This window comes from Oncorhynchus mykiss, chromosome 3 (genome assembly GCF_057628025.1).
Source record: "Oncorhynchus mykiss isolate SJ-2025 chromosome 3, ASM5762802v1, whole genome shotgun sequence".
NCBI lineage: Eukaryota > Metazoa > Chordata > Actinopteri > Salmoniformes > Salmonidae > Oncorhynchus > Oncorhynchus mykiss.
Genome location: NC_143024.1, coordinates 17,699,800 through 17,723,823, shown reverse-complemented (window position 1 = coordinate 17,723,823; position 24,024 = coordinate 17,699,800). Strand labels below are relative to the sequence as shown.

The 24,024-nt window shown below is 44.4% G+C and overlaps 3 protein-coding genes across 7 annotated transcripts; 1 reads left to right on the top strand and 2 right to left on the bottom strand.

Moving 5' to 3' along the window:
- Nucleotides 1-4,479: 4,479 nt before the first annotated feature.
- On the bottom strand, nucleotides 4,480-5,458 carry LOC149984425 (uncharacterized). Its single transcript, XM_090223147.1, has one exon. The coding sequence runs from the start codon at nucleotides 5,351-5,353 to the stop codon at nucleotides 4,541-4,543; it is 813 nt and encodes a 270-aa protein (XP_090079273.1). The 5' UTR covers nucleotides 5,354-5,458; the 3' UTR covers nucleotides 4,480-4,540.
- Nucleotides 5,459-7,937: 2,479 nt separating this feature from the next.
- LOC110507908 (lethal(3)malignant brain tumor-like protein 4) lies at nucleotides 7,938-21,233 on the bottom strand. Of its 3 annotated transcripts, none has more exons than XM_036967150.2 (21): nucleotides 20,939-21,233; nucleotides 17,109-17,239; nucleotides 16,842-17,019; nucleotides 16,444-16,654; nucleotides 16,188-16,314; nucleotides 16,037-16,088; nucleotides 15,729-15,823; nucleotides 15,537-15,641; nucleotides 15,266-15,401; nucleotides 14,887-14,978; nucleotides 14,535-14,763; nucleotides 14,360-14,445; nucleotides 14,016-14,126; nucleotides 13,826-13,943; nucleotides 13,594-13,693; nucleotides 13,262-13,459; nucleotides 13,027-13,137; nucleotides 11,344-11,408; nucleotides 11,066-11,229; nucleotides 10,820-10,882; nucleotides 7,938-10,627 (listed from the first exon to the last, which is right to left on the bottom strand). In XM_036967150.2, exons 2-21 carry the CDS (start codon nucleotides 17,217-17,219, stop codon nucleotides 10,499-10,501), a joined length of 2,481 nt encoding a protein of 826 aa, XP_036823045.2. In that variant the 5' UTR covers nucleotides 17,220-17,239; nucleotides 20,939-21,233; the 3' UTR covers nucleotides 7,938-10,498. The 3 variants fall into 3 exon arrangements, 2 of the variants coding, with proteins under 2 accessions (XP_036823045.2, XP_021444006.3); XM_021588331.3 differs by having other exon boundaries at nucleotides 17,109-17,244; nucleotides 20,939-21,126; XR_016492355.1 differs by having other exon boundaries at nucleotides 8,862-10,627; nucleotides 11,684-13,137; nucleotides 17,109-17,244; nucleotides 20,939-21,126.
- Nucleotides 21,038-23,898, top strand: cf191 (CF191 protein). 3 transcript variants are annotated; one of them, NM_001160659.1, is given in 7 exon segments: nucleotides 21,038-21,063; nucleotides 21,804-21,861; nucleotides 22,357-22,442; nucleotides 22,725-22,804; nucleotides 22,879-23,004; nucleotides 23,351-23,395; nucleotides 23,536-23,897. In NM_001160659.1, coding segments are annotated over 7 exon segments (501 nt in total). In that variant the 5' UTR covers nucleotides 21,038-21,052; the 3' UTR covers nucleotides 23,631-23,897.
- Nucleotides 23,899-24,024: the final 126 nt, after the last annotated feature.

The following is a 24,024-nucleotide window of genomic DNA, read 5'->3' as shown; positions in this document are numbered from 1 at the left end:
ATTGCTCAAATATACTTAAATATCAAAAGTAAAAGTATAAATAATTTCATATTCCTTAAAATAAGCAAACCAGATGGCAAAATGGTCTTGTTTTATTTAATAGTCAGGTCACACTACAGATACCCCCAAAAACGACTTCATTAGTACTTTAAAGTATTTTTTACATAAGTACTTTACACAACTGTGTTATTGTAAAGCTAAGACATTTAGTTAACCAATCGGCTCAGACTAAGATCTGTCTGTAACTAGTCTGGGCTACTTTGACTAGTCACTATTCACTAGCTCATGAAAATTTCTGCACTTCCCCCATATTAAACTAACACCTTAGCATCATCAGAGAGAATGTTTTTTGAGAGACAGCTGTTGATACTTATTTGATTTAACCCTTATTTTGACAGGGAGTCATGCTGAGACCAGGGTTTATTTTACAGATGAGCCGTGTAATTACAAAAATACACTACGAAAAGCAAAAAATATGAAAGTTACAAAGGAAAGAACAGGTGGAGAGGATTAGGTTATCTCGCAGGGCCGCTGGAAAAAGCCTGTTACACTTCATTATTTCATGAACATGTTTAAACACCTCAAATGGAATAATGAGATGTCCTAAATCAACAATGAGGGTTAGATGTCCATTAGTCATCTGTACTTGACTGAATGATGTACCACATGAAAGGGGGCGCTATTAAAATCCTACTTTATGTGAAGGTGTTGTTGCTGTGGGTCCCAGGTGTCCCATGTGTTGTTGCTGTGGGTCCCAGGTGTTGTTGCTGTGGGTCCCAGGTGTTGTTGCTGTGGGTCCCAGATGTTGTTGCTGTGGGTCACAGATGTTGTTGCTGTGGGTCCCAGGTGTTGTTGCTGTGGGTCCCAGATGTCCCAGGTGTTGTTGCTGTGGGTCCAAGGTGTCCCAGGTGTTGTTGCTGTGGGTCCCAGATGTCCCAGGTGTTGTTGCTGTGGGTCCCAGATGTCCCAGGTGTTGTTGCTGTGGGTCCAAGGTGTCCCAGGTGTTGTTGCTGTGAGTCCCAGGTGTCCCAGGTGTTATTGCGGTGCCAAGTTGAAACACTAACTTGAGATCCTGACTATCTACTGATCAATGGGATATTTGCACAAAGTTGTGATTTGCATGTTAGGATTCAGCCCTCTGTCTCTGGTCCTGTAACCCCAGTAGGGTCTCCCTCCTCGGTAAAACACACGTGTCTGACTCAGCGAGGAGTTAAGCAGCTTAGAGACCGTGCTCCCAGTTCCACCGGGGGGGGGGGGGGGGCTACAGTACTGATCCTGCATAAACTCTAATAAAATGTACGACTGACATTAGAGGGAGACTAAAACAACTGTCCTATTTGTGGGATTGTGGGGTAACAGAGACAGACTGAGACAGTTAAACAATCCTAGGCAACAGCAAGAGCAGAAATACAATGCACAGGTTATCTCCATGTGGGACAGAGAGGGTGTGTGCGTGTTATGAGAGGCCATAGGTGGAGCATTGTGAGAGTAAGTGTTAGGGTCAGGCAGGGATTACATGTGAATTTAATCTGATGTTCAGGATTACAGTCCAGCAATCAAACACTGACTGACCACATAATTCAGCTGCTGCATTAAACTCACAAAAAACACACACTTCCCAGTATTAGCATAGTCAGAAGTGAGAAACCAAGTACTGGTCTATCCCTGGTAGTGTCACTGGTGGTGAACAGGGGTTAATGGGTTCAAAAGCAGTACGAGGTGTGAGAGGTTTAGCATGTGTGAAAGCATGCATGCGGTTGTGTGTGTGTGTGTGTGTTGTGCCTGTGTCGTGTACATGTGTCTGGCCGTGCAGGGCAAGGCAGTCTTGGCGTTCCTCACTAATCTCAATGGCATTATCCCAGCATGTGTCTGAACAACAGAGGAAATACTCTGCAGTCCTGAAATACCAATAAAAAACCCTTGGTCGGTTCCACAGTGTAATTGGAGGCTGGAGGAGAACACTCAGGACAATTAAACCCCCCCCTCCCTCTCTCCCCTTCATCTCTCCCTCCTCCTCCCCCCTTTTACTGCATCTGTGGGCTCTATTCAATTAAACCCAGTCTAACATCCTAATGGTTTTGTGTACCTTAAAGACCAAAGGTTTGCTGCATACACACTGCAAAGATATACTTCATATATGCACTGCAAACAGACTGGGCACATTTAGTAGAGTTGTCAGCTAACGTGAATTCAACGTGAAGTCACAAAACAAATTCACAATGACATTGAATTTGGGATAAAAGTTGGGAAAAGGACGCAATTGCCTTACGTTGATGACTTTTTGCAAATGTTTTGTTGAAATGAAATGGAACAACGTGGATTCGACCAGTTATTGGCCAGTGGGTAGTAACATCTAACTCAAGTAAAGAGTAAGCATGTAGACAGCCAACAGCCAACTACAGTGCCTTGCGAAAGTATTCGGCCCCTTGAACTTTGCGACCTTTTGCCACATTTCAGGCTTCAAACATAAATATATAAATATATATATAAAACTGTATTTTTTTGTGAAGAATCAACAACAAGTGGGACACAATCATGAAGTGGAACGACATTTATTGGATATTTCTAAACTTTTTTAACAAATCAAAAACTGAAAAATTGGGCGTGCAAAATTATTCAGCCCCCTTAAGTTAATACTTTGTAGCGCTACCTTTTGCTGCGATTACAGCTGTAAGTCGCTTGGGGTATGTCTCTATCAGTTTTGCACATCGAGAGACTGACATTTTTTCCCATTCCTCCTTGCAAAACAGCTCGAGCTCAGTGAGGTTGGATGGAGAGCATTTGTGAACAGCAGTTTTCAGTTCTTTCCACAGATTCTCGATTGGATTCAGGTCTGGACTTTGACTTGGCCATTCTAACACCTGGATATGTTTATTTTTGAACCATTCCATTGTAGATTTTGCTTTATGTTTTGGATCATTGTCTTGTTGGAAGACAAATCTCCGTCCCAGTCTCAGGTCTTTTGCAGACTCCATCAGGTTTTCTTCCAGAATGGTCCTGTATTTGGCTCCATCCATCTTCCCATCAATTTTAACCATCTTCCCTGTCCCTGCTGAAGAAAAGCAGGCCCAAACCATGATGCTGCCACCACCATGTTTGACAGTGGGGATGGTGTGTTCAGGGTGATGAGCTGTGTTGCTTTTACGCCAAACATAACGTTTTGCATTGTTGCCAAAAAGTTCAATTTTGGTTTCATCTGACCAGAGCACCTTCTTCCACATGTTTGGTGTGTCTCCCACGTGGCTTGTGGCAAACTCTAAACGACACTTTTTATGGATATCTTTAAGAAATGGCTTTCTTCTTGCCACTCTTCCATAAAGGCCAGATTTGTGCAATATACGACTGATTGTTGTCCTATGGACAGAGTCTCCCACCTCAGCTGTAGATCTCTGCAGTTCATCCAGAGTGATCATGGGCCTCTTGGCTGCATCTCTGATCAGTCTTCTCCTTGTATGAGCTGAAAGTTTAGAGGGACGGCCAGGTCTTGGTAGATTTGCAGTGGTCTGTTACTCCTTCCATTTCAATATTATCGCTTGCACAGTGCTCCTTGGGATGTTTAACGCTTGGGAAATCTTTTTGTATCCAAATCCGGCTTTAAACTTCTTCACAACAGTATCTCGTGTGTATCTGGTGTGTTCCTTGTTCTTCATGATGCTCTCTGCGCTTTTAACAGACCTCTGAGACTATCACAGTGCAGGTGCATTTATACAGAGACTTGATTACACACAGGTGGATTGTATTTATCATCATTAGTCATTTAGGTCAACATTGGATCATTCAGAGATCCTCACTGAACTTCTGGAGAGAGTTTGCTGCACTGAAAGTAAAGGGGCTGAATAATTTTGCACGCCCAATTTTTCAGTTTTTGATTTGTTAAAAAAGTTTGAAATATCCAATAAATGTCGTTCCACTTCATGATTGTGTCCCACTTGTTGTTGATTCTTCACAAAAAAATACAGTTTTATATATTTATGTTTGAAGCCTGAAATGTGGCAAAAGGTCGCAAAGTTCAAGGGGGCCGAATACTTTCGCAAGGCACTGTATGAGAAGGCATTAACTTTGTTTTCATTGCTATGATTTCCGTCCATCTCTTGAGCCAAGTTTGGGTGTGTGTAAACAGAAACCCTATAGGAGAACAGCCATGACAAACAGAGTCACTAATATTAGATGAAAACTTTGAGTTACAGTTAAAGCGACATCATGAATCAAAGTTCTCCAAAGCAGCCTGTTCCATAGTGGAATGTCTGGCCGTATTTAGTGGTGCCATCATTCAGGATGGCACCACAGTCACTGTCTGCAGTGGAATCCTCCCCTAAGCCCAAATACAGTCAAACACCCCTGAGAGAGACTTTACTACACAACAACTAGCTGACGTCACCTAGCCCTGTCTCCCCCTGGCCCTGCCCGTCCTAGAGGGGTAGAGAGAGATGCCCAACACACTCCACTGCATCTACAGCCTATAGAAACCACAGAGAGAGATGGAGAAATATGTGGTGCATTTATTTAGAAAAGCGTGTACAGATGTGAGTCCAGTAGTATCTCAGAGTTGGAGAATAGAGTGGATAGGGGAGCCTGTCTGAACGTTATAGTTGATCTCACTGGAGTTACAGGAGTCAGAGTACACAGAGGAGGGGGCTGGGGAGGGACAGGAGGAGGGGGGGTCCTGGTGGTGCAGGACTCTGGTCAGCAGGGTTGACCCCCCTTTACCCCCCACCTCTCTGACTCTCTCTTCACGCTCCTGTCCCTCCCCTGGTAGCAGTGAGCTCAGCGCCCCCACAGAGAGAACGTTCAACTCTGACCCCTCCTGTCTAGGCACTCTGGGAGGCAGGGGGGGCGGGCACTCCTCAGGGAGAGGAGAGTGTCTGTCTGAGGGCTCTCTCTGGTTCCCCTGTTCCACATCCTCATAATTACGGTTCTCCCGGCGCCATTCCCTTGTTTTCTTGTGTTTGTGTTTCCCCTGCTCCTCAGGGTTCTCAAGGTTCTCACGCTCTCGGTTCTCGCGGTCCCGGTTCTCATACAGCAGGGTTCCAGCACAGATGAAGATGAACAGGCCGATGCCCATCACGACAGGGCCGAGCAGTTTCATTCGCTCGCTGTGGGAGCTGCCTCGCCCACCCACAGGGTTAGGGGTGGAGCTAGCGTACCCGGCCACGGCCACAAACATTCCCACCATCACCACGACAACGCCCGCTAGTAGCCACGCCCCAGGAGGGGAGCGAAGGCGGAGTCTGCCTTCGAGCTCATCCTTCTGTGGGCAGGGCCATGTGGTTTGTGGGCAGGTTGTTTTAGGTGAGTGGGAGGAGTCTTGGGTGCAGACGGCGTTGACCGCTCCAGTGGACCCCTCTGCTGTCATCCTCTACCACAGACTGGATAGACAGAGGACAAGTACAGGAGAGAGAGAGAGAGAGAGAGAGGATGAGGACAGGAGAGAGAGAGAGAGGATGAGGACAGGAGAGAAAGCGAGGACAAAGACAGGATAGACAGAGAGGATGAGGACAGGAGAGAGAGGACGCAGACAGGAGAAAGAGGGAGGATGAGGACAGGAGAAAGAGAGAGGATGAGGACAGGAGAGAGAGGACGCGGACAGGAGAGAGAGGACGCGGACAGGAGAGAGAGGACGCGGACAGGAGAGAGAGGACGCGGACAGGAGAGAGAGGACGCGGACAGGAGAGAGAGGGAGGGAGGGGAGGACGAGCACAGGAGAAAGAGGGAGAGAGAATGAGGACAGGAGAAAGAGGGAGAGAGGACGAGGACAGGAGAGAGAGGGAGAGAGGGAGGGTGAGGACAGGAGAAAGAGGGAGGATGAGGACAGGAGAGAGGATGAGGACAGAAGAAAGTGGACAGAAGAGAGGACAAGGACAGGAGAAAGAGAGAGGACAGGAGAGAGAGAAAGAGGACGAGAACAGGAAAGAGGACAGGAGAGAGAGAGAGAGAGAGAGAGAGAGAGAGAGAGAGAGAGAGGACAAAAGAGAGTGGGGTCGAGGACAGGAGAGAGAGAGAGAGAGAGAGAAAGGGGACAGGAGAGAGAGAGAAGATGAGGACAGGAGAGAGAGGGGACGAGGACAGGAGAGAGAGAGAAGATGAGGACAGGAGAGAGAGGGAGGGCGAGGACAGGAGAGAGAGGGAGGGCGAGGACAGGAGAGAGGGTGAGGACAGGAGAGAGGTAAGGGGGAAGAGAAAGGGGTTAAATCAGAGGAAGACAAAAAAGACAAGGGGAAAAGGGTGGGGTGGAGTGAGAGGGATTGTTGAGAGTTGACTTTGTAAACAACAGGAAATAACAGAGGTGATAAGAACCCCAGGAGTTAATGAGATGCAGTATGTGAGTCTCTCGCGCCTCCTTCTGAACTCCTCGCTAGATTACCCTGTACACAAGCCCGTTCACTGTAGCCGTCACATTTCAACTCGAACTAAATATTCCACAATAGCCTATGTAAATAATAAAACAAAGCACTGTCAAGACTGACATATAAATGGCGTCCAATTCTGAACTAAATTGATAATATATGGTCCCAGTGGTAACTCTCAATTGACCAAGTCCCAGATGTAGCTTGTATTAGATTTCACATAAAGTAATTTCGTCTGATTTGGGGCTTTCCTTGAACATAACATTCAATCATTCCGTCACTTAAACAAGGAACATGAATGCAAAAAAACGAGACCTTTAGTAAGATTACAAGTTCAGAAATTGTAGATTTTACATAATATTATATAAATTATGACATTAACACCAGTCAAAAACGTTAATCGAAGGGTTGAACTTGTGCAACATTGTAGCAGACCCTTGACAACTTTTCTCGAGAGCGGAGTTGCGTTGCCCGATTCCGGATGCAATGTAACGGTAATCTTTTAATTTATGGTTATCTGACGCTAAAGCCTTTTTGACATTGGGGATGTCTGAATAATGTTTTAAAAAGTAAGTCAACACTATTGACCAAATACAAACTAAAATTAACAAGTAACACTTGCTTTTCATGTGCTGCGCTCTGATTTTTGAGAACGTTCCGATAATGGTTACTTGCCTCATTTGGCTGTTGCTCGGTTGTGGACATTTCCGCGTCGCTCCTGCCATATCTGGAACTATTTTCTCAACATGATGCCCGTTATTTATTTTGTCCCTACATTAATATGATCAGCGTTGACTCTTCAGCTCCCTCTTTAAAATGTTTTCCAGGAGTTTCACCCCTCAACCAGGCTGCATATTAACATCTGTCCAGCCTTGGTTTAAAGCGGCGAGTAGGCTACTACGGCGCATGCGAGATCTTGGTCCTCATTAATTCCCGATAAGTAAATATGCCAAAATGTTTGTTGCCTTTTGACTTGACTCTATACTATGCGCACACTTTTCTTTTTGGAATAGTTTGATGTTTCAGAAGCAGTAAGCCAGAGCATTACGCTCTGTGTGTGTTTTGTTTTAATATCCCAACTAGGGTCATTTTGCTGGACCCCACAAGGAAAAAAAATATACTTTAGGTTTAGGGTTTACAGTTAGGTCTAGGGGGTTAAGGTTAGGGAAAATAGATTTTTGAATGGGAATCAATTGTTTGGTACCCACAAGGATAGTTAAACCAGACTGTGTGTGTGTGTGTGTGTGTTAGCAAGATAAACTGTGTCTGGTTGTGAGGGGTCGTGGGATTCATTGGCTGGTTTGGGCCAGTCCCACAGTGATCCTAGTAGTTATTATTAGTTAGAACAGCAGCATACAGGGGGGATGAAGGGAGGAGAAGAGGGATTGATAAATAGATTGGTGTGGGTCGGGATGGAGAAAGGCTTATGACATAACCAGGTGTATCCGTAGACAGGACAGGTGTGGTGTCAGTTCCTGTGAATCTGAGACATGATACAGACATCACTGACACAAGGTAATGATGACCACAGATCAGAAGAGTGGATAACCAAGCCCTCAGGCAGTATGCACATTAGAAGAATATACAACCCCAGAGACTACATTTCATTTATTCCATTCCCTCACACACTCCAGCAAACACAAGCCAACATGCACCTACACCACTCACACCATCTCACAAGTCAACAGCACTTATCAATGCCCCTTAAATTAAAATACAGAAATCCCGGTTTTGAATATAAACTATATTGTTGATAAACACATTTAAGCTCATTGCAACACACTTCCAAGGTATCGCACGGAGATTGACAAAAAAAAATTGTTTACAAAATTTCACTAAAGCTTTAAAAGATTAATTCCTCAGTTCAATAAAAAAAAAAATACATTTTTTATTTCTTGGAAAAGATTGGTATTGATTTGCATAAGCTTCCAAATAACCACTTCCTATAGGGATGCAGGGTGTCACACCCCCAGAGCTATAATACACTATTTACACTGTGTACACAAAGATCAATGAAACAGGAAACAATATTCATTCAGAACAAATTGATGAATTTTGTCTTTCTTTCTTTACGTTCCAATTTCATTAGTGTTTTACCATTGGCTCTAAAGCAGGTACATAGAAAAACATCTCTCTTCAGTTGAATTAGTCCTGAAGTCCAGCTTTCCTTAAAGTTCCAATGCTATAACATTCACCCTTTTAAATAAACATCTGACTGACTGACTGACTGGCACACACACACACACACACACACACACACACACACACACACACACACACTTCAATCCTCTCCCTCCACCCAAGCCTTGAGACGTGCCAACCTCTTCCTGCCCTGGACATGTAGAGGAATGTATCCATCTGACAGAGAGGTAAACTACATGGTGAGTTTCTTTCACAACAATAAATAAGAAATCAACAAGTATTCAAGTAAAAACATGTATGGACTAATCTGGTTCCATGTGCTCTGGGCTGAGCACCATTTCCTCAACCATTATTACTTCAAAAATTATAATATTAAAGGTGGACGCAGCGATATGACGTAGATGCTGAAAGTAAACAGCATTGTGGATCAATTCCCACAACAACTACGAGCGTTAAAGCGCGAGGCTTAACTTCTCCGCTGTTTTGATTCCCGGTAGCCAGGCCAGGGAACAGTGTGAAGCGAACCCATCCGCAACTGAGGGGAGGACGGCTCATAGTAATGTCTGGAATGGAGTGAATGCAATGCTATCAAACACATGGAAACCAATACCATTCCATTGATTCCTTTCCAGCCGTTACTATGAGCCCGTTTTCCCCAATTAAAAAGCCACCAGCCTCCTGCTCCGCAGACACTGTGTGTGAGGTCCTGCATCTCACTCATCTCAATATCTGTGGTGCTGCTCGTGGCAACGCCATTTCACTGAGTCTACCTTGAAATTGAATTCAATATCAATACTTTAAAGATGAATGAACTTTAAAGGTGCCCACTGCTCATGTCTTACTCACTCAGAAAAACATTTAGGTTCATGGGGCAATCTGCAGTTGCTACATACATTTTTGATTCTGGAAGAATATCTTATAAATGCCTCATGAGCTTAGTTCAACTGTCGTACCCCATCAGAACCCCAAAACACCAAACATAAGCCTGTTCATCTTCAATGTTGGTAAACAAAGTAAATGTAAACAAACACTCTATAGCCTCAAAACATCATTGTGATGGTCAGTCCTTGTATACATAGTTCTGCCTAGTAATTTGAGAGCAGTAACATTTCTCCAGCCCCATCCATCCCTCAGCTTTTGGCCAAAACAGTGATGGGGTTACTGCTTTGTTATTGTTTCAACTCCAGATTGCCCCTTTAAATTATAATTGTTGCTATGTTATAGTATAAAACACTTTCTTGGGTTGACTGTGATGTCTGTCTGACAGGTAAGATCTCAATTGCATACTCCTCGCGTCCTCACTCCTCTGGCTTTCTCATCCAATGGGTTTTTACTAAGGAGACGAGGAGAGGACGCGAGGAGTATGCAATTAACATCTTCCAACAGACACCACAGGTACATCCTCTCTACTCCTCTACACTGACACCATGTACATCCTCTCTACTGACACCAGGTACATCCTCTCTACTCCTCTACACTGACACCAGGTACATCCTCTCTACTCCTCTACACTGACACCAGGTACATCCTCTCTACTCCTCTACACTGACACCAGGTACATCCTCTCTACACTGACACCAGGTACATCCTCTCTACTCCTCTACACTGACACCATGTACATCCTCTCTACTCCTCTACACTGACACCAGGTACATCCTCTCTACTCCTCTACACTGACACCATGTACATCCTCTCTACTCCTCTACACTGACACCAGGTACATCCTCTCTACTCCTCTACACTGACACCAGGTACATCCTCTCTACTCCTCTATACTGACACCAGGTACATTCTCTCTACTCCTCTACACTGATGTGGAAGAACAGGATAGCTGAAAGCAGATTCCTGGTGGCCATCCATTACGTTGCTCTGACCTATCCTACGGGCTCAGATCAGTGCAGATGAAGACCAAAGAGGATAAGGTGAGGAGACAAAAAAAGGAGATTAAACTTCTCTAGACTATTCAGATACAGCGGTCGGGTGTGGGAGGAAATGAAGCGTGAGGGGGCGTCTCACTCCTCATCAGCGTTCTTCAGCATGAGTATGGCGTTGTATATCTTGAGGGCAGGGCCTAGTTTGATTGACAGGATCTTGACTATGTCTGCTTGGGTGAGAAGCAGGAAGGCCTCTCCATCCATTTGCTGGAGCGAAACACAGAGACACAAAATAAGCTTCAACACAGAACGTGTGTGTGAGTGTTTGAATGTCAATGGCAGAATTGAATTTGACTTGGTTGAATTGTCATAGGATACACCAACCAGGAGCAGCAGATGAGAGGAGTGTGTGTGACTATTGTGATTCACAAAGTTGGGTTTTTAAATGGTAGCTCTTACCTCTGTCCTGAAGGTGGCAGCATGCTCTTTGCAGCCTGGGAGCCCTTTGACAAAACTGGCCACCTGACCCACAGGGAAACAAACATTAACACACACACACGATTAAAATGCAATAGGATACACAAAGCTATTGTATTGGGTGTATGTGTAATGTATGTGTTTTGCACAACATGTGAGTTTGTACAGTATACGTAGAGCGCCTGTACATGTTTGTATTGCCTATGTGTTTATGTGTGCATGTCTGACCTCGTCGGCGGTCCAGGTTGCAACTCTCTTAGCTGTGAGGCCCAGGACCTCAGGGAGCAGCTGGCAGTGTTTGTCCCAGCACAGAGCCACCCTGTGAGGGGGAGAGGAGGAGCCACCCGGGGAGAACACTGACTCATGGAGCGCCTGCTGGAGAGACAGGGAGTCTGGGGGAGAGGGAGGAGAAATTAGCTGTAAATATCTTCAATAGACATGCACAGACAATATATAATCCACACAGCGTTACACTCATTCTCTATTTCTGAGAGCAGAACCTCTACCTTTCCCATCTCCACTCTCCTGCTTGACGATGTGCAGCTTCAGATACTTTGGGACTGGAGCAGACCTGTTGAAAGACAACATACAGCGCCTTCAGAAAGTATTCACACCCCACAAATCTTTCCACATTTAGTTGTGTTACAGGCTGAATTTAAAATGAATTAATTAGAGCTGTGTTTTGTCACTGGCCGACACACAATTCCCCATAATGTCAAAGTGGAATTATGTTTTTATTTTATTTTGAATTACTAATTAAAAATGAAAAGCTGAAATGTCTCGAGTCAATAAGTTCAGGAGTAAAAATGTACTTAACAAATCACATAATAAGTTGTATGGACTCACTCTGAGGGCAATAATAGTGTTTAACATCTCTGTACCCCACAAATACAATTATCTGTAAGGTCCCTCAGTCGAGCAGTGAATTTCAAACACAGATTCAACCACAAATCCAGGGAGGTTTTCCAATGCCTCGCAAAGAAGGTCACCTATGGGTAGATGGGTAAAAATAAAAAAATAGACATTGAATATCCCTTTGAGCATGGTGAAGTTATTAATTACACTTTGGATGGTGCATCAATACACCCAGTCACTACAAAGATACAGCCGTTCTTCCTAACTCAGTTGCCGGAGAGGAAGGAAACTGCTCAAGGATTTCACCATGAGGCCAATGGTGACTTTAAAACAGTTACAGAGTTTAATGGCTGTGGTAGAAGGATGGATCAACAACATTGTAGTTACTCCACAATACTAATCATTCTGAGAGTAAAGGAAGGAAGCCTTTACAGAATATAAAATATTCCAAAACATGCATTCTGTTTGCAACAAGGCACTAAAGTAGTACTGCAAAAAATGTGACAAAGCAATTAACTTTATGTCCTGAATACAACATGTTATGTTTGTGGGCAAATACAATACAATACATTACGGAGTACCACTCTCCATATTTCAAGCATCATGTTAAGGGTATGCTTTTAATCATTAAGGACTGGGGAGTTTTTCAGGTTAAAAATTAAACCTATTGGAGATAAGCACAGGCAAAATCCTAGAGGAAAACCTGGTTCAGTCTGCTTTCCACCAGACACTGGGAGATGAATTCACCTTTCAGCAGGACAATAACCTAAAACAACAAAGCCAAATCTACACTGAAGTTGCTTACCAAGAAGACAGTGAAATTTCCAGAGGCCGAGTTCCAGGTTTTACTTAAATCTACTTGAAAATCTTTGGCAAGACCTGAAAATGGTTGTCTAGCAATGATCAGCAACCAATTTGACAGAGCTTGAAGAATTTTGCAAAGAATAATGGGCAAATGTGGAAGGTATGGAAAGCTCTTAGAGACTTACCCAGAAAGACTCACAGCTGTAATCGCTGCCAAAGGTGCTTCTACAAAGTATTGACTCGGGTGTGAATACTTATGTAAATGAGACATTTCTGTGTTAATTGGCAAAAAAATTGCTAACACTTCTAGAATCGTGTTTTCACTTTGTCATTAGATGTGCAAATGGGTGAGAAAAAAAATCAATGTAATCCATTTTGAATTCAGGCTGTAACACAATCAAATGTGGAATACGTCAAGGGGTGTGAACAGTTTGTGAAGGCATTGTACTCTCTTAGTAAACCAACAACAAACACTCTGCTCCATCATGCATTCTAGAGTTTGGTATGAGAGAGTGGAGTCTGTGTGCTACCTCTTGGCCTTGGCTCCGTCGTTGATGGGCTCAGTGGAGCCCCCTGGTGGCTCACTCTGACTGCTGCACCTGGATTGTTCGCCCTCGTCAACCGTCGGCCTCCTAGTTACACTACCATAGAAACAACTGTTACCATGGAAACAAGTCCACAACTCCAGACTTTATTTGCAGTCAGATAACAAACAAAGTCATGGAAGCTCTTCCAAACCCCTTCTGTTACATGTTCCACACATACCTGGTCTGAGGGGAGTCGTCTGCAGGCTCGGGCTGCTCCGGTGTGGTGGGGCTGTTTGTCTGGGTGTGTGGAGGAGGGTCTGGGCGTCGCCCACGGTGATGAGGCCCACTCAGGGTCATAGGTCGTTCTCCACTCAGACGGTCTGGTACCTGGCCCTCCCTGTTCAGGTTCATCTCCGAGTACGGACAGCTCACCCCCCTACACACACACACACAAGTTCAGAACAGGAACACACATCACCTTACTCACAGATTACAGCACACAGATCACAAGTCATTGTATGACGTGTTTTGATTAAAACTTTTTTGACAGTTAGTGTGTTTGTTACTGACGTGTAGTGGGTTCCGTAGCGGGGTCCTCGGATGTGACCTACCCCATTGCATCCTGGGGTAGGACAGCCCTGCCCTGGGAGGACCAGCATATCAGTGGAGCCTGAAACACACCGCAGAGTTAATACTACACACAGAAACACACATACACACATAAACAGATTGGGAAATATTTGTAGGTTTTAGCAAAGTTATAACCATGTCAATTTTTTGGAAGTGTGCGTGTGTGTCTCACCATTGGAGGGGTGTTGTAGGGGATGACTAGTCTTCTGACACCAGCCCACAGGGTGCAGGTCTGGGCAGTCAGCATCCACCCAGTAGTCATACTCCTCACTCCAGCCATCAAAATGGATCTGAGAAAGACAGAGAGTTACACACACACACTACTCCACAATAATCATTCTGCACTCTCACACACAGCATACCCTCAGTCGGTGGTCCTCCACCTCTGCGATGGTTGCTACGCGGATGAGCATGGGATTCCTCTTATCGACAGCTTCCAGCTTCATTCCAGCCTGGAACCCATGGCACGGACGCTACAGGACACATTCAAGAGTTAACATCAGGTGATACAGATGGATTAATATGCATGTTTTGTAATGGGTGTAGCTGACATAAATAAAGACTGTCAGTGGACCCAGAACAGAGCCCTGGGGAACTCCATGTGAAATTCCCCCAGGCCTCCCAATCAACACCAACAATGTAATTTGCATGTGTCATATGTTTTGAGTGTCAACTCTATGTGTGTGTGAGAATGTGAGTGTCTTACCAGTTTGAAGGCACGTGCAGGGGCTGCCTGTGTGCCAGTCTCCTCCATGTATTTATCCCAGGAAAAACTCCTCGGGTGCTTATACTCTGAGAGGAGAAACCACAACACACACCCTTATACAATGTTTCATGGTGTATCCAAATAAAGCGTTGAAATATGTTTGTGTGTGTCTCACCAGCAGGGGTGGTGAGGGTCAGCTCAGCCTCCTCACAGTAGCCTACAGGGTGGATGTAAGGACTGCTGGCATCACACCAGTAGTCATAGGTGTCGTCCCAGTTGTCAAAGTGTATGAGGAGTCTGTTGTCAACAGCAGCCGCGATGGACGCTACGCAGATCAGATATGGGTTCTTCTTATCCACCGCCTCTAGCTTCATACCCGCACGGAACCCTGACGGAGTCACCGACTACACACACATGCACCCACATAGTTCATATACAAACTTACTTGAATGGACCGAAGGTCACCAACTAATTCACAACACAAACACACTATTAATGGATCCACACAGGCTGTCAGGTAGGCTCACCGTGTTGAGGCTCTTGAAGAGGTGTTTGGGGGCCAGCTGACCTCTGCAGTTCTTCACATACATGTTCCAGTTGAACTCCCCATCCTTACAACCTAGACACAAAATGTTGAAGGTTAAAGTTTTGTCTATCTACACACACAACATTGTACAGTCGGTAGAATATGCATGTGTGTCGGGTGTGTGTGTATGTGTGTCTGGTGTGTTTGTATCCGTGTCTGGGGTGTGTGTGTATGTGTGTGAGGTGTGTGTGTCGGGTGTGTGTGTGTGCATGCGTGTCGTGTGTGTGTGTGTGTGTGTATGCGTGTCGGGTGTGTTTGTGTCTGTGTCTGGTGTGTGTGTGTGTGTGTGTGTGTGTGTGTGTGTGTGTGTGTATGTGTACCTTTAGGCAGTAGCAGCTTGTGTCCCATCTTCTCACACCAGCCCGCCGGCTTCACATCCCAGGTGTCAGCATTTACCCAGAAGTCATAGCACTCTGGATACCCGTCGAAATGAAGCCTTACCCTATAACCCTGGATCTGAGACAGAGACAGACAGAGAGAAAAAGAGACAGAGAGGAAGGAACGCAAAGAAATGAGAGAAAGCGAAGGGTTAGTTGTTAGAAAGCAGACATTCCTCCTATATCTTATTGGTCTGACCTGTTAGACACGTACCTCAGCAACACTGAGCACACAGAACAGAGAGGGGTGACAGGGGTCCAGTCCTTCTAACTTCATCCCCACTTTGAAGGCATTCCTGCTCTGAGGGAACGACTGGTGCTGCGAGGCACACACACATAACACTCTTTCACATGTCTGTACAGCTGTGTGTGTCAGAGAGAGTATGATAAAGTGTGCGTGCCTCACCTCCTTGAACAGTTTAAGGGGGGCAGCTATAGCCTTCTCCTCCTCCATGTAGGAGGGCCAGCTCCAGGGTCGCTTCTTATTGGGTGGGGCTGTCACTGGGGGTGGGACAACAAAACAGTCACATCAGCCAATCAGTGACATGAAAACCAGCAGGATTGTAGCACTGACCCCTGGTCTACCTAATTGGACAAACTTTCCAACCCGTGGCATTCCCAACAAATCCATCCCTCAATCTATCCATCCTCTCATCTAAACATCCTCTCATCTATCCATCCTCTCCCTCCCCTCAGTGTAATAATAGGACATACCTAGCTTGGCCAGCTTAGCAGCTCTCCTCCCTTTGACAGCCTTGGACTTGTCCTGTAGAGAGAGACAGTCACTCATCGGCAGGTGAGCTGCCACACACACAACATCACAATGCTTTTCAGGACCAGCGTTGGCCACATATTCTATCATCACCTCTTCCTCCTCCTGGTTGTCTTCCTCTTCATCACCAGAGTCCATGTAGATCTTCCTCTTCTTCCTCACTCGTTTCCCCAGTCCCCCCTCCCCCCCCTCTCTCTCCCTCCGCTCTCTGGGTGATGACCTAAACACACACGGAACAGAGGTCATTCTAGGAACTATGCTCATGTGATGACTGTTTTGGGTCTTAACTGTTACTACTATCAATATGCTTTCTAAAATACAGTACAGTAAGAACAGCTAACATGTTTACCTGCCACTGGAGGGCTGGACACAAATGGAGCTGCAGTATTTGCCCTGGAGGAAACTCTCCAGTGGACCGGAGCCCCCACACGACCTACAGATAGCCATCACAGTCCTGGGGCCTGCCTCCGCCTCAGGGCCTACCTCCGCCCTGGGCTCCTCCGCCATGGGACCCTCCACAGTGGGACCCTCCTCTAGAGACAGAAGCACAGGGCCTTGAGCTGGGGGAAAGAGCAGAATAATATTGAAGCTTTGTAATTCTATGCCCCCATCTGCAGAGCACCCAGTATGTAGTATGCTAATATACACAGTGCTGACATATCAGAGCTATGAGTCTAAATTCGACACACTTATTATAAACAGTCAAAACTATGTTATAACTCCTTCATAACCATATGTTTACTTTACCCTTAGGTGCAAGTGGCTGGACTTCCTTGGCTGCAGAAGAGGCTGCACTGCTCTCTGATTGGGCCTCTGGTGGAGGGGTGGGGCTTTTCGACTGGGCGGGGTTCTGGGGGGTTGGCCCTGACTCTTTGACCTCTGGCTCTGTCACGATCTCCAAAGTTCCAAACTCTGTCATACGGAACTGAGAGATACCAGTCAGTCTACCTGTCTGTAGTATCCACTCACTCACACACACACACACACACACACACACACACACACACACAGTACCTTGATGTCGCTGCCAGGCAGTGTGGCGATACCGTCCTGCCAGTCCAGAGCGCCCATCATGTCAAACTCTGCCCCCTGGGAGGGGCCATCGCTGGGCGGGGTGTCAGTCATCTCTCCCTGCTCTCCTCCTCCTGCACTGACATCAATCAATCCATCAGTCAAAATCAAATCAAAATGGTATTTGTCACATGTGCCGAATACAACAGGTAGACCTTACAGTGAAATTCTTACTAAGAAGCCCTTAACAACAATGCAGTTTAAAAAACAAATATACCTAAAATAAAATAAGAATCAGAAATAAAAGTAAAAAACAATTAAAGAGCAGCAGTAAAATAACAACAGCGAGGCTATATACAGGGGTTAGTCGAGGTAATATGTACATGTAGGTAGAGTTAAAGTGATTATGCATAGATGATAACAGAGCGTAAAAGAGGGGGGGGGGGGGCAATGCAAATAGTCTGGGTGGCCATTTGATCAGATGTTGAGGAGTCTTATGGCTTGGGTGTAGAAGCTGTTGACAAGCCTCTTGGACCTAGACTTGGCGCTCCGTTACCGTTTGCCATGCGGTAGCAGAGAGAACATTCTATGACTAGGGTGGCTGGAGTCTTTGACAATTTTTAGGGCCTTCACCTGACATCGCCTGGTATAGAGGTCCTGGATGGCAGGAAGCTTGGCCCCAGTGATGTACTGGGCTATACGCACTATCCTCTGTAGTGCCTTGCGGTCGGTGGGAGAGGAGTTGCCATACCAAACAGTGATGCAACCAGTCAGGCAGGACGCTCTCGATGGTGCTGCTGTAGAACCGTTTGAGGATCTGAGGACCCATGTCAAATCTTTTCAGTCTCCTGAGGGGGAATAGGTTTTGTCGCTTCACTCTTCACAACTGTCTTGGTGTGCTTGGACCATGTTAGTTTGTTGGTGATGTGGACACCAAGGAACTTGAAGCTCTCGACCTGCTCCACTACAGCCCCATTGATGAGAGTGGGGGCGTGCTCGGTCCTCCTTTTCCTGAAGTCCACAATCATCTCCTTAGTCTTGATCGCGTTGAGGGAGAGGTTGTTGTCCAGTCAGCCAGTCTATGGGCGTGTTCGAGCGGGTACATTTTGTCTAGTCGGCGGTCACCGCCTTTCAAAGTGGGTTGCAACATGGGGATAAAAATGGTTCGACTTGTGCCTACATGTCGACTGCTTGAACTTGACAAAAAGAGTGTGATCAAAGGTTGGCCAGTTTTTAATGAAGTCGCTGCTGTTGCTTCTCACCAACTGCACCATGCATTATTTGTCAACCAATCATTAGGATGTTTTTGGTGGACCCATGTGAACGTGACCAAAGACGTGACTGAAACAGGAACCAACTTTTTTGCGATTCTAAAGCTATAGAGGATACAAATGAAAGTGATTTGAGACCTCTCTCTAATTAATTAATTGTACACATGTTATGTTTTCAGTTTGTGAGTGTGTGATATAGAAAAGTAAAGAAAAAGAAAAACATTTATATACAATAGCAGGTATGTTGACACTGCCATGTTGATCTGAGCCTTTCTGTTGGAAAACCATTACTTGGGCCGGAAGATACCAATATCGCGATTTTCGTTAGGATCATGGCAAGGAACACATTTCTTTAGGAAATAAGCCCTATAGGTGGAAATAAACGGTATTATGTTGTCATCCAGAATCACATTGATTTGTTTCCAAGCTATAGACACAATATTTTACATACAGCAGGATTTTAAAGTACCAAAGAGTTTTGTCTGCCTCGGGTTTGAATTTTTGCCGTGTAAAAAACATTGCGATACATAGCTAACCATTACAGTGTCCGACATTTGGTTGTCGCAGATGCACCTCACCTGACTTTACTCGTTAACACAAAGTTTTGTTAGCCTTACTACTTGAACACACCCAATCAATCAATAACCATACAGGTGTCACATCCAAATTACCTCGTACCCCTGCACATCGACTCGGTACTGATACCCCGTGTATATAGCCAAGTTATCCTTACTCATTGTGAATTTATTCCTTGTGTTCTTATTTTTTCTATTACTTTTCTATTTTTCTCTCTGTATTGTTGGAAAGGGCCCATCAGTAAGCATTTCACTGTTAAGTCTACACCTGTTGTTTAGGATGCACGAGACAAATAACATTTGATTTTAATTAAGACAGCACGCCCACTTCAGCAGTGGATGGGGAAACACTGCCAAATGACATCTGTCTGTCTCTCATGTTAAGACAAGATGTGTGGGAGTTTGTTCATGCAAGGATATGGGCTAGAATAGGTCTGTCTGTATGTTCTCAAAGTAAAACTGAAATTGTATCCATTTGACAGATCTTTCTCAAATGTCTATCTATGTGTTGTTTTCATTATATATAAGATATCTATGTCTGTATCTTTGTAATATTTTTCCACCGTGTACTTTAGGGACCCCAATGGGAATAAGTCACTGACTTTATTTAGCAATCCCTGTTAAGTTTTTCAAATGAATGTAGTGTGTGTGTATATATATATTTTAAATTAGCTAATAAAAACAATCAATCAATCAAATGACATTATCCAAAATGGGGTACTCAAAAAATATCCCTGGCACAAAAAGTACAGCTACCTGCAAGAAGTCAACCAGCGCGTGCAAGTCGGGTACTAAAGAACCGCATTCCATCGCCGCTAGAGGGCGAATGTTGTGGAATACATGCATGCACTTATATGAAACAAAACAAGAAAATATTTAACTTTTTAAAGCTAAATATCAAAAAATAAGTGCACAAGCACCCCTGCATGGATTGGCCTAGAACACAAGTATTGACAAACACCGTGAGAGACGTGTCAAATACAAGTTAAAAGAACAAGTTCAGCTTTTCCTTGTTTTAAGAGTATCTTATTAAATCGGCTGTTTGCGTTGACGCGGACAACAGAGGTGGTAGAATAATCAATGATTTTAAAGAAAACAATGTGTTCTGCATAGAAATGTCAAATGTACGTGTTTTTTAATCAAACCAAGATCACGATATAACGTTTTCGCCTCGACGCTGCATCAACCCTATAGTTTGGTCAGAAATAATATTTTTTGACTGAAATATACGGATAGGAAGTAAACAATCAAGTGTGCTGTTCAACAGCTGTCAGTTTACGTTCCCAAGTTGAAACCTCGAATTTATTCGACTATAAATAAAGTGTACGTGCGCCCATGATTAGCATCCGTCTTATACAAAATGGCGGAGCAAAGGAAGAGGCCACCAACACGTTAAAACTATGTAAATGACTCAAGTTATTTATTGAAACACAGAATGCAGGGCCGTGTCTGTCAAATAAAACCAAATATATACCCTGCAATTTCATAGGTTAGTGTTTTCCCTCATCATGGCCATTTTCTTTACTTTCCCCTTGTCTCGGAATGTCAGCCAGCTAGCTTGCTAACTGCTTCTGGCTAGCAAAGCGTCACTACGGTTCAATTTAAACTGGTAGCTAGACTGCTAGGAACTGGGACTAGCATTTTGGCTTGGTGTAGCGAAGTAAGGACAACCAGTCATAAATAAGTTTCCAGGTTTTGAATGTTAGAAAATGCTTAGGAACGGACTTCCACATTAGTTGGTATGAATAAGTAAATAACCGCCCCTACACTGCCTTATTTGTTCAAGGCTAAAATATAGAATTGCTTGCTTTTAATTTCTTCAATAGAAACTTGACTCTCCGATTTATCTTTACGGTTTTAAATCACAGTACAAATAATAAGAACCGGTGCAAATTATAAAACGAACGATGCTTTATCGATTACTGTTGTTATTTGCAACATTTAATGTATAACAGCGATTATATTGTTTGAAAATTATGGAACTCACCTCGTTTCTGTTTTAACTCTTATTTTGAGCTGGATAGTGGATGCAATGCGCATGCGTTCAATGAACGCTGCCTGACAACTTTGGATCTCGGTAAACTTGAGCACACAACTATCGATGATCAATAGGTACAGCAAGGCGGACGCTTAAAGTGGACATATAGTTTATTACATATTGTATTCATGCCTTGGGACTAGTCTTTCTCCCTCGTTTAATTTCAGAATCTCAGAGAGCATCAAATCGGAGCGCAGGGGCGTGCAGAGTCTGTTTGGCGTGGCGCGCGATTTCCATTGTGGTCATGTCGCTGTATGCCGTCAATAACTATTTACGTCACCACCAGTCAATATTGTCTCCATATGTTAAAAGAAAGATGACAGTAGACTAATCATAATCCCAATTTCTAGCTGTTGTATGAATTTGGCCACACTTCCAACCAGTAATTCAGCAAAAAAAATAAGAACAGTCAAGTCCAGACGCCAAATAGGTCTACAGTAGTTAGACCGTAGTATTGATTACAACAAGGCCTATAAACTCGGAATGTTTTTTGATTGTAAAACGTGATGCCTTTTCATGTTTGTTATCTATGCCCAATCAGACCAGACGTCCGGAATAGAAGCTCTCTGACTTTGCTATTTTAAGGGTTAATTAATAAGACATCCCTACTGTTCTTATTACAAGTGAAACATTGGACTGGAAGAGGCTACTGTAGTCTATTTGGCATGAGATGCAGACCTTCAATGGCAGTGTCGCCTATAAATAAGCCTGATTTTCCAGTCGCTACCGCTAGATGGCAGTATAATGCCGTTTTTTTACGGATTACACTGTAGCATCTCAGTTGCCCAGTCACATACATTATTCTCATCATCAGAAGAACGACAGATGCAAACCATGAGATGGCCTTCAGGGGTAAAGTGGCCGACACGAGGGTAAGAGGAATGTTTACTCGGATTTGTCACTCAGAAAAAATCGGATTATGTGCCAACCGGGCAGCCGTGGGTCAGACATGGACGATGTTATAATAAAATACGAAATCATCAGGTGTCGTTGTTGGCGACTATGAAACATAAACTATCAGCCTATCATTTATATTCAGCGACTGATATTTAATTTATCGTGAATGGCAAATGCAACAGATAATGATCACTCAGTCTGTGCAAATGAAGGTCTTCTGTCCTCTGCTGCTCCCCCGCAGTGCGCATCCCCTGCAGAGTCTGTTGGAGTTCTGCCATGGGAGCTTTTACACCTGCTGAATGATCCACTGTTCAGTTGACAGTGATGTCACGGCTTTGCTACAGTGTCTTGGCGGCTGATTTGAGTATAGCCTAGGTATATGATTTGTGACATATTATTATTGGGATGAATGACTCTGACTATCTCTCAATCTCTTTCACTCTCTCTTTCTCTCGATCTCTCTCCCCCAGACAGTGCTTGTGCACCTGCTGCTGTGCCTCGTCATATTCTACTCTCTCTACTACATGATTGGGAGTGTGTGTTTCGGCGCGTTCAGGTGCGACACTTTTATTTTCCTCTCTCTGCGTGCACGTGTGGTTATTGGGTAAGTGACCTTGCTGGAACGGTGAGCTGTCCTCACGTGACTTCTATAAACCTGGTGCCAGGTGACAGAAGAGAGGGGGAGGGATTCGTGGAATACACAGCAACTATTGGTCTGTTTTCATTGATTGGAATGACAGTCAGTTTCAACCACCCTGGTTCCCTCCTAGCTCCTCCTTTTGAATATCATGTTTGTTTGTTTGTTTGTTTTATCTGCTGCTCTTCTGTTTGCATTCAGGTTGGATCACTTTGATGGACTTATTCCCTTTGACTTTAAGACTGAACCAACCAATTTGGAGTCCAACTCCAAATACCTGGGTGAGTGAAGATGTGTATGGTAGTGTGTGTGCATGTCCTCTACATATGGTTAAGGTCTTATATTGTTGTTCCAGTGAACCTGCTGTCCATGGAGTTGACCTATTTCTGCAGTGGTCTGCTGTTTGCAGCCGTGGTGAGGAGATGGGTCTGGGACTACGCTCTCACAGTCACATTACTGCACGTACTGCTCACCAGCCTGGGTGAGACACGCACACATACACACAGAAATGCATACACATGCCTGAACTCACTCACACACACACAGGCTTAACTCAGAATGATCCCTTGCTGGCTGAGCAGAGTGCTCAGGGCCAGCTTTGATGACATCATGACAGGATGGGAAGTGGGGTTAGAGTTGAGAAGCAGCTAGGCCCAAAACAAGGCACATATATTGACCCTATCCCATGGTCTTCTTTAATTTCCCTTCCTCATGTGTAAGGATTGGATGGGTCTAGCTCTAAAGCAATACGATGTACACTCCCCATCCTTAGTTCTGTGTGGCATATTACCTGTTTTTAATGTGTGTTTGTAATGTGTGTGTTTCAGTGATGTTGGAGTTTCCCTTGGTATGGCAGTGGTGGCTGGCCCTTGGTAAGACCTGTACCTCACTCACACATGTTCTGTTTTATTGTGTGAAACCTTCTGAGTTATAGACAAGAAATTGGTTGTCTCTTCTTTATTAATGGTTTTGTGTGTGTGTGTGTGTGTGTGTGGTTGTGTTTTGTTTGAAGGCAGCGGGTTGTTTCTGATGATCTGTAACGGTCAGCTGATAGCTTACTTCACCTGCCAGAGTGACCAGAGTTACCCCACCTTCAACAGCTACTGAGTACACACACACACTGACTAGAGTTCTTTGCAGTGAGTCCGGTGGAAATGGAGGGAAACCAAATGTTCCTGTTTGATTGTTGCACTTGGTGTCTGGGAAGCCGGTCCAACAGAAACAAATTGAGCCAAGTGATTCTCCAATGAGCAAGCTTGAGTCCAGGAAACAGCTCTTATGTCATATCTGTAGTATGTAATTGAATGTTAATCTTATGTCAGACAATATTAATCATGTAATTTATCTTAGAAGTATTAAACCAGCTGTAACCTCACATCTGGGCTGGATCTACACACACACTTTTTCTTATCACATCCTGGTTTAAGCCTAACCCTAACCCTTACCATAACCCTAGCACCTCAACCACAGCCCTAATCTTATGTTTTTTAAATATGTTTAT

Bases quoted from the DNA above. Each gene is read 5' to 3' on its own strand.
- cf191 (XM_090219003.1), top strand. From the start codon at position 21,829: ATGGCCTTCAGGGGTAAAGTGGCCGACACGAGG. The intron at 21,862-22,356 runs GTAAGAGGAATG...TCTCTCCCCCAG, and splicing joins GTAAAGTGGCCGACACGAGG to ACAGTGCTTGTGCACCTGCT. The intron at 22,805-22,878 runs GTGAGTGAAGAT...TTGTTGTTCCAG, and splicing joins GTCCAACTCCAAATACCTGG to TGAACCTGCTGTCCATGGAG.
- LOC110507908 (XM_021588331.3), bottom strand. From the start codon at position 20,991: ATGCGCATTGCATCCACTATCCAGCTCAAAATAAGAGTTAAAACAGAA. The intron at 11,230-11,343 runs GTAGAGGTTCTG...CCTCTCCCCCAG, and splicing joins GGAGAGTGGAGATGGGAAAG to ACTCCCTGTCTCTCCAGCAG. The intron at 10,883-11,065 runs GTCAGACATGCA...CCTGTGGGTCAG, and splicing joins CAACCTGGACCGCCGACGAG to GTGGCCAGTTTTGTCAAAGG.
- LOC149984425 (XM_090223147.1), bottom strand. From the start codon at position 5,353: ATGACAGCAGAGGGGTCCACTGGAGCGGTCAACGCCGTCTGCACCCAA.